General features: G+C 47.7%; 1 protein-coding gene across 1 annotated transcript; it reads right to left on the bottom strand.

The window, feature by feature from the left end:
* Positions 1-5,159: 5,159 nt before the first annotated feature.
* Positions 5,160-7,970, bottom strand: FZD10 (frizzled class receptor 10). The gene has a single exon (XM_059485072.1). The coding sequence runs from the start codon at positions 7,968-7,970 to the stop codon at positions 6,222-6,224; it is 1,749 nt and encodes a 582-aa protein (XP_059341055.1). The 3' UTR covers positions 5,160-6,221.
* Between the last annotated feature and the right edge of the window lie 587 nt (positions 7,971-8,557).

Here is an 8,557-nt window from a genome sequence, read left to right on the forward strand (position 1 = left end):
GTTTGTTTATAGAACCATAAGAACCACAATCCCTCCCGTGTGATGCAGTTGTCAGAGCAGCCCTGCTGGAGCTGGGAGCTGCTCAGGAGATGAGGAGCCAGGCTGAGGAACGCTCCTGCCAGAGCAGCTGGGTATAGCTGGGAAAAACCAGCTCTGAGGCACACACAGCTCTCCTCAGCCTAAGAGCTTTGGACAGAAAGGTGGGGGCTGTTTTCTCTGTTTTATCAACTGGTCAATGTTCTTTGTCCCTTTCCTGTTTTTTATTTCACACAGACATTAGTCTCAGATAAAGGAACCATAAAATAACAAATATACAAGACAGAAGCAAACAATGTCTGCATTCCACAAAAGAGCATTTTCAAGTTTAAGGCACCTGCTCAGAACTGGCAGTCTCTCCTTGACAGTCTCCTGTGTTCATCAGCACCTTTGCTAGCCCAGAACTTTGAATCTCTGCCTCTTACCACAGTCTTTACCCAAAAAAGAAAGATGAAACACAAGTTTTGAAACCCCTTTTCGTTTGTGTGGAACAGAAAAAGCTCAAAGCAGCGGCAGGTCCTGGCCAGTAGCACAGAACTGTGTGTGGGCAGATTAGAGACCGAGGGAGGCATCGCTCGAGAGGAGGGGAAGGGGAGCAGGCACATGCAGATGATGAAAGCCTGCTCAGCTCCGGAGCAGAGGGGAAGGGGGACGGAGGTGCTGCTCAGGGAGGGGAGGAGGAACGAGGGGCGCAGCCACTGCAGCTCCTCGTTAGCACTGGGATGCTGCAGCTCTGAGAGGCACAGGCACAGCAAGGAGGGGAACTGGCTGGACAATCTCTGGGGAGCTGCCTTGAACAGGAAATGCAGATTTATTATGCTGAGCATCTTGCGAGAACTATGTGTTCTCAGAAAGCCAAAATATGCTAAATCAAAACACAAAAATAAACCTTCATTCCATCATTATCAGCATCCAGTATTTCTGAATTTCACTTTGAAAGGACAGGTGCTTTTGTGACATACTGGGCTTTGTCCATTCTAACACAGCAGCACATTTTGAAAATATAACTGAAATTCTTTTGTTCACTGATACTTTTTCCCATATCATGAATTTATGTCACATCGGGATTTTCAAAAGATGCTCTGATGTGGGAAAAACAAAATAATGACTTTTCCTGTAGCTCATGCTTTCCCTGAGATAGGAAGTTTGATTCAAAGCATACTGAATTTAGCTGGACACCCATTGACTTCAGTGGGGCAGATCTATGAGGAGATCTTGAAGAATGGAAGGAAAAAACCAGTGACAACAAACTGAAGGAATTCCTCTTTAAACAATGCCCTACAAACACACACAAGGGTTGCCCCGTCCTGCCTTTGATGTCCAGCTCCCCAAAGCTTTAACTTTGCACCACAGGAAAGGCAGAGCTGGCCCCAGGAGCCAGCCTGATCCCACCCGGCTGCCTGCCCAGGAATCCACATCTGCCCATCCCAAATCCTGCTCCACAGCCTGCAGTAACCATGGGCACTCATTCTGTGATTGGTACAGCCCCTGGTGAAGCAAGGCCCTGTTGTGCAGCTTTTGGAAATAGCCATTCCACTTCTCAAGCAAGACCTAAAGCCGTCTGAGCAGTATTTGCTGAGCTGAAATGGGATCTACCAAAGGAGGACCTGTTTATTTCACTGAGCTGATCCTGTGTTTCTGCTGGATAAACGTGTGGAGATACAGCAGGCTAGAGCTGAACAGATCCAAGGGCAACATGTACTATTGTCTGGAGCAAAAAAAACATGGAAACCAGGTTAATATTAGCACTCAGACTGATTGTAACTTGTGGCTCCCTGAAAATAAAGCTCCTGTAATGGGGATGCTGATACCTGCTGACCTGTTACAGCACAAACACTGAAATACAGTTCAGAGGCAGCTCCATCAAGGAGTGTTTTGTAAATGAATAATGACTTTGCTTAAAGCTAATCAACATCAAGTGTGTTAAAAAAGATGAAATAGTGCTGGAAGGCAGTGGGAGGTAGAGGAGCCTCAAAGTGCAAACAGGTGCTGATCTCCCTTCAGGGGGGATTGAGTGGCACAGACCTTACAGGGCTGTCACTTCTGATCAAAGCAAGCTCCAAGACCACATAATCACCATCACCCACCTTTTAAAGGATGCCCTGATTTATCATCTGTCACTGTTAATAACTTGGCTACTCTGTCTGCAATACTTAAAAACATTACACGAGGATAACATTTCATTTTTTTTAAGAAATGTGTAAATGTTTTAAACTGAAACGCACCGGGGCTCGTCCTTTGAGGCCATCTGTTGCTGCAGACCACCTGCCATCACGAGCCCACCTGAGCAGGAGCATCCCGTCAATGCAGAGCCCATCCCTGGCAGCCAGGGGTGCTCGGGGCTGGGGGAGCAGGCTGTGTGTCAGACACGGCTGCTCCTGCTCTCTGCGGCCAGGGATGACAGCCAGATGTGAATAATGGCTGCATAATAACACACACACGAAATGCTGTTTGGGCAGAGCCTGATAAGGGATCTCAACATTCCTGGGCTGAGCCCCTCACATCCTCTCAGCCGTGGTGCCTGCACTGCACAGCTCGGGGTGTCCCAACATGTCAGGTCTAAACCTGCAACTGCTCAGCTTAATTATTTTTGGGTTATGAGAAGCATCAGCATTTCACTGAGAAACAAGAGTTTTACCATCGTAATTAGAATTTTGTGGGGTTTTGCCCTGAATCCCATTTTCCCCCGCTGATCTCATACTCTTCCCTCATTAATCTCTCCCCAGTAAATCACACTGTTCTACCAAGCTACCTTTGCCAGAAGAAGGAACTTTCTGCCTTTCTTTTGCCTGTTCACAAGCCTGTGGCAAACATCTGGTTCTTGATTTGGTGGATGTACACACCAACAGAATGCATTTATTTTATAACTTTTATCTGATAAATGACACTGGACATTTCTTCCTCAACAAGTTTCCCATGGAGTGACTGGATTGTTAAAACAACCACATACAGACACTTTTCCTAAAAGTCTGAGATAAGCAAATACCTATTGGGCCTTGACAGTAAAGAAAAATCCTATAAAATTTAACAAATCAAAATTCAAACACGATTTCACTAAAATATAAAATTACTGTGAAAAATGAAGAATAATATTTTTGAGATGTTGCCTTAATGATTTTTAGTATTAATATAATTTAACTAATATGCAGCCTTCTATTTGTGTAGATTATAATAACTGTATTAAATTAATTGTTTTGAAAATAAGTATATCACTTTCCTTTAACAGTAATAAGCTTCCAATTCCTTAAGCAGCAACTTCAGTATTAAACTGTTAAGACTGTTAGGAGCTGTGGGACAGCAAGAAGTACAATTTCTGAATTAATTAATTCTTAAACGTCTTCAAAGCCAATCATTACATTGTGCTGCATTTACAGTGCACTAGTCCTGATGTAAAGAATCAGCATTATGTACTTGAGGAATCTCATTTGCTTACAAGTAACCTCCCCAAATAATTCCTGAATAACTGCAAGCACAAATAAAATCTGAATACTTGGTTTACAGTTTAGCAAGAATCTATTTGTTACAGGATGCCTCCAGCCAAGCATCATTTGTCATTCCCATAGGAAAAGGTGCAGCTCTGCCCTGGTGACAATGAAGGGCCCGAGCTGACAACTGAACAAACTCAGAATGGCAGCAGCAGCTCAGCCACTGCTCAGCATCTATCTGCGCTCCTTTCTCTTCAGAATCCTGAGGGCAGGCTGTCGGAATTCATCATCAACAATATAGCAAACAATATTCTGTAGCCCACAGAAGAGTGAGGTGTTTCTTGCAGTGACTGATGCAGGCTGGAGCAAAGCCTGGGACATTCCCTGAGCAACCCTGCCCTGCTGAAGCCAGCACTGGCCCTTGTCAGGTGTGAATTCCCTCAAGTGACACACACCTGAAGGCCTCCTGCAGCAATCTGCAACACATAGGTGATTTTAAACTCTGCATTTCTCAGGATCTGGTGCCATTGGTCTAGCTGGAGCATACACAGATGCACAGGCATTAGATCAGCAGCTTCACAAGTGGATTTGTTTAGTGCAATGTCCTACTTTGGCGGCAGCTCAGTGTCCTCTGACAGGATTAACTTCCAGGGCATCTCAAAGCCCTGTGTCAAACAGTGGCACAAAAGACAAAAAAGATCTTTTCCTCAAAAGATGAATTTTGTATCAAAACTGCTTTATCTATGTGCACTTCAGACATGGAGATTATTGATAATAGCTGTAAGATAATTTCTGCCACTCAAGTTCCTCGTCACTGCTGGGAACACTTCAAAAGAGTACAAAAAGGCAGGAATTTATCTGTCACACTGCACAGGTAAGTTGGAAAACCAAACCACTACCAAAGAACCTTTTGTTGGCAAATTCCCAGCCTCAACATGACTGTCACAAGGATCCCCAGTCTCCCATTTGGACCTGTTCTCTCTGTGATGAGATCCCTGACAAGGGGATCTTCTCTAGAGCAGCTGGGTGAGAAAGGGAGGTTCTAGCCCTGCCTCGCCAGCACATCACCCAGCCTGGCATCACCTGGAAAACTGCAGGGACAACTTCAGCTTCACACAAAAACACACGCCGCCAAAACTCCTTGAAAATTATTCACAGTTTGAGCTCCGTCAGGTAACCTCCCTGAAGCAGATTCAAATCCTGCATCTGTACGTCCCGGTGCCCCCTAAGTCCTTGCACAAATGGTGATACTTTCAGCGGTGTCAGAAAGGGGGAATTCCCTGAAGGGTGCAGACTGAATTGTGTTCCAGCCGTGCGAAGCGAGGCAGCGATCTTTAACATGCTGAACGCAGCCTATGCAAATTTTAAAGGGCTGTTAACCGGGGATCACTGCTGTAATCTCAGCGCTTTGTAAACACGCTCCTGCTCTACACGCTGCAGCTTTTTACATCACTAAAGCCCATTCCGTTTTCTCTGTTGCAGAGGCTCACGAAATCTGCACCTTCAAAATCCATTTATTTCACCTTGCAATTTCTTTCGAGTAAATTACTGTTCTCTCTATTTATACTTGCAGGCAAGTATAACAATTATTATATTCAAAGTGTGCTTTTACCAAATGATCCAGGAAACAAGTTTATTAACTGCAAAGCACATAGGAGAAAGTTTAGAACACACAAAATTATCAAACTAAAGAACATATTTTATTTTTAATAAAATAGTGGAGCATGAAAAATAATTGTATATTACAAATATATACAGCAGAGAGCTGTGCACCCCCAGCACAGTAAAGAGCATCACTCTATACAAAGCTTCCCTTTGCAGAATCTAGTGCTTCTTGATCTATTCATAGTGAGAATTTGTTTAACAATAGAAAGAGTCAATAAGCCCTTTGGGTCTCTTTGAATTGATCCCCCCCTTTTTTTTTTGCACAAATCAGTCCAAACGTGTATAACATTGGCTTGATTTCCATTAAAAAGCCACAAAATGTAACACTAAAGGGTTTCTGAGGACTAGACCTCTTAGTTCTTTTGTTAAGAGATTTCTTTTGTTGTCTTTATGTACAGCAAAATACTTGTTTCTCTTTTCATGTCATGGTAAGAAAAAAAAATGTATTGCACATTATTCTTATTCACAAAGTTTGTGTCTGGTGCAGGAAGTTTCTCTTTTGGTGAAAGAATATTGGTGAGCATTACAGATGCAGCCTATTTTTAGGCACTCCAAGCCCAGTGGGCTGAGAGGAGCTGTGAAGGGTTTCAAAGTTAGCACGGAGGTTGTTTTCCCAGAGAGCCTCCTCACCGGATAGGCCTGCTCCTGTCCCTGCAGAGACAATGCTCACTTGGGCACTTCCACAATCAAACCACTGCTCCCTAACACTAGGCCATACCTTGTTACTCAGAGAGCTGGAGAAAATCCAGCCCAGCTACATGAAGAAGTTAAATAAGTGTTGGTTGTTGTGTTTGGTTTTGTTTTTATGTTTTTTTTTTGTTTGTTATTTTTAATCTGAGGGATGGATGTGATTCTTAACTACAAATTAGTAACAGAACAGACTGTTTTAATTCACACTATTTCTTTCACATCAAACCTTTCCATGAGTACATTTACCTTCAGTTTTTCACCAGGTCCTGAATTCAGCATGATACATTTTTGTGCCTTGAGATATTAAAATGTTCTGACAAAAAAAGCACCATTTTTTAATTTCTGACTGCTACTGTGGACATTGGTAAGTCTGTGAGGTGAGATACAGTCTTTTCTACAACCTGGTCACACACAGGTGGGCGGCTGTAATGTTGATTCATATTTTGCAAGGTGAGTTTTCTGTGGATGTTGAGGTTTTTTGTAGATCCCACCACTCGTAATAACACTTGCGGGTTTTCTCCTACTTCTCTTCTTTAATCTCCGACTACAAACATTTTGCCAGGATTGAAGGGTCTTGGAAGTCCAGATCCACATGCCACTAGTAATGCCCACAACTAACAACATAAAAATTTTGACCATAAAAATTTCTACTGCTGGGATAGAGTTATTCATCATGCAGTCTAAATTTTTAGTCTGATTGTTCATCTTGCATTTCTGTTGAGTTGCCACAATTTTCCAGTAATCCATGTTGAGTCTCTCATAAAAATAGCAAGCTATCACGCAAGTTGCAGGCACTGTGTACAAGACCGAGAAGACACCAATCCTGACCATAAGCTTCTCCAACTTGTCGGTGTTTTCTCCACCTGTTTTCATCACCCTCCTGATATGAAAAAGGGCCACAAAGCCAGAAAGAATAAAAGAAGTGCCAATGATTAGATAACAAGCCAAAGGAATGAGCACAAACCCCGTCAAGGCGTTCACATCCATGCTGCCAACATAGCACAGCCCTGTCAGCTCGTCCCCAGCCACCCTCCTCATCACCAGGATCATGATGGTCTTCACGGCCGGGATGGCCCAGGCTGCCAGGTGGAAGTAGCTGCTGTTGGCTTCGATGGCCTCGTGCCCCCACTTCTTCCCAGCTGCCAGAAACCAGGTCAGGGTCAGGATCACCCACCACAAGGAGCTGGCCATGCCAAAGTAATAGAGAACCAGGAACACGATGGTGCAGCCGGTGCTCTCCAGCCCCTCCTGGATGACATAGAGCTGGCCGCTGTCCCTGTCGCAGGCAATGCTTTCAGCACCTGAGAAGAGGCGGATGATGTACCCCACCGAGTAGACGCAGTAGCACATGGACAGGAAGATAATGGGCCTCTCGGGGTACTTGAACCGCTGAGGATCGATGAGAAAAGTGAGTACAGTGAAAGCGCTGGAGAAGAAGCACAGGATGGACCAGATGGCAATCCAAATGACAGCAAACTGTTTGTCATCCCTGCTCCAGTAGACATCCACCCCTGGCGTGCAGAGCGGCGCGCAGGAAGCGCTCTTTTCCACATGGTGGAACTTGCCGGGGTTTTCGCAGGACGCCCTGCTCAGGCTGTCCTTGTGCTGCTGCAGATCGTGCCCGCTGCTGGGCCGCTGGGGACGAAACATGGGGGGCAGCATGCTGGAGCCCCGGGGCGGCTCATCCGACCCGTTGTTGGGGGCTTCCATGCACAGGTAATTGGGGTCGTTCTTTTTGGGCAGTTTGCTGCAGTCCAACGAGTCCGGCCACTTAAAATTGAACTGCTCCATGATCGGGGAGCACTTCAGCCTCGCCTGCTCGCACATCACCCTGCAGGCTGGGATCGGGGTGGAAACCTGCTCCGTGCACATCGGGGCGTAGAGGGAGCACAGGAAAAATTTCAGATGGCTGTGGCACCCGTACTCCACCAAGGGGGCAAACTCGTGCAGCTGAATGGCAGCTTCCCTTTGGTTTTCGTGCCCCATCAGGTTGGGCATCCTGGTCATGTTGTAGCCGATATCCTTGCACATGGGGATCTCGATGGGCTGGCAGCGGCCGTCGCCGGGCCGCTCGATGTCCATGGAGCTGATGGCCGCGCAGCAGCCGCTGAGCCAGCAGAGCAGCAGCGCGGTGCTGCCGGCCGCCGGCCCCATGCCGGCGGCTGCGGGGCGGCCGGAGCGCGGGCCGGGGGCCCCGGGGCTCAGAGCAGCGGCCGGCCGGGCCCTGCCCGCCGCAGCACCGGCCCCGAGCGCGGCGGGCCCGCGGCGCCGGCGGAGCGGGGCAGCATCGCCCGGGCCCGGCGGGGAGCGGCGGAAGGGAAAGCGCCCCCGCTCCGCAGAAGCGCCCAACTTACTGCGGGCAGCCCGGCAACTTTCCGCTCCCCGGGCTTCCACTTTCGCGATCCGCCTGCCCACCTCCCCGGGCTCCGCTCCTTCCCGCGGCCGAGCGGTGTCCGCGGAGCTGGGCGCGGGCACGGCCGGGCGATCACCGCGTCCCCTCGCACATGTCCCGGGCGGCTCTGCTGCCGCCGCCGGCTCCGGGGATTCTCCGCTCCTCCGACGGGTCGCGGCTCCTCACTTTCTTGCCGAGAGGTGGAGATTGGTTTATCCGAGCGCGGAATAAAGGAGGAGGAGGGGGAGGAAATATCTAAGCCATTGAAGAGGGGGGCCTGAGAAATCCCCCCTGCTCGCCGCCCTCCGCTCCGGGTTTGCAATAGGTCGGCTCCGGCGCGCCGTGCCGA

This window comes from Ammospiza nelsoni, chromosome 18, assembly GCF_027579445.1.
Source record: "Ammospiza nelsoni isolate bAmmNel1 chromosome 18, bAmmNel1.pri, whole genome shotgun sequence".
Classification (NCBI taxonomy): Eukaryota; Metazoa; Chordata; class Aves; order Passeriformes; family Passerellidae; genus Ammospiza; species Ammospiza nelsoni.

Bases quoted from the DNA above. Each gene is read 5' to 3' on its own strand.
- FZD10 (XM_059485072.1), bottom strand. From the start codon at position 7,970: ATGGGGCCGGCGGCCGGCAGCACCGCGCTGCTGCTCTGCTGGCTCAGC.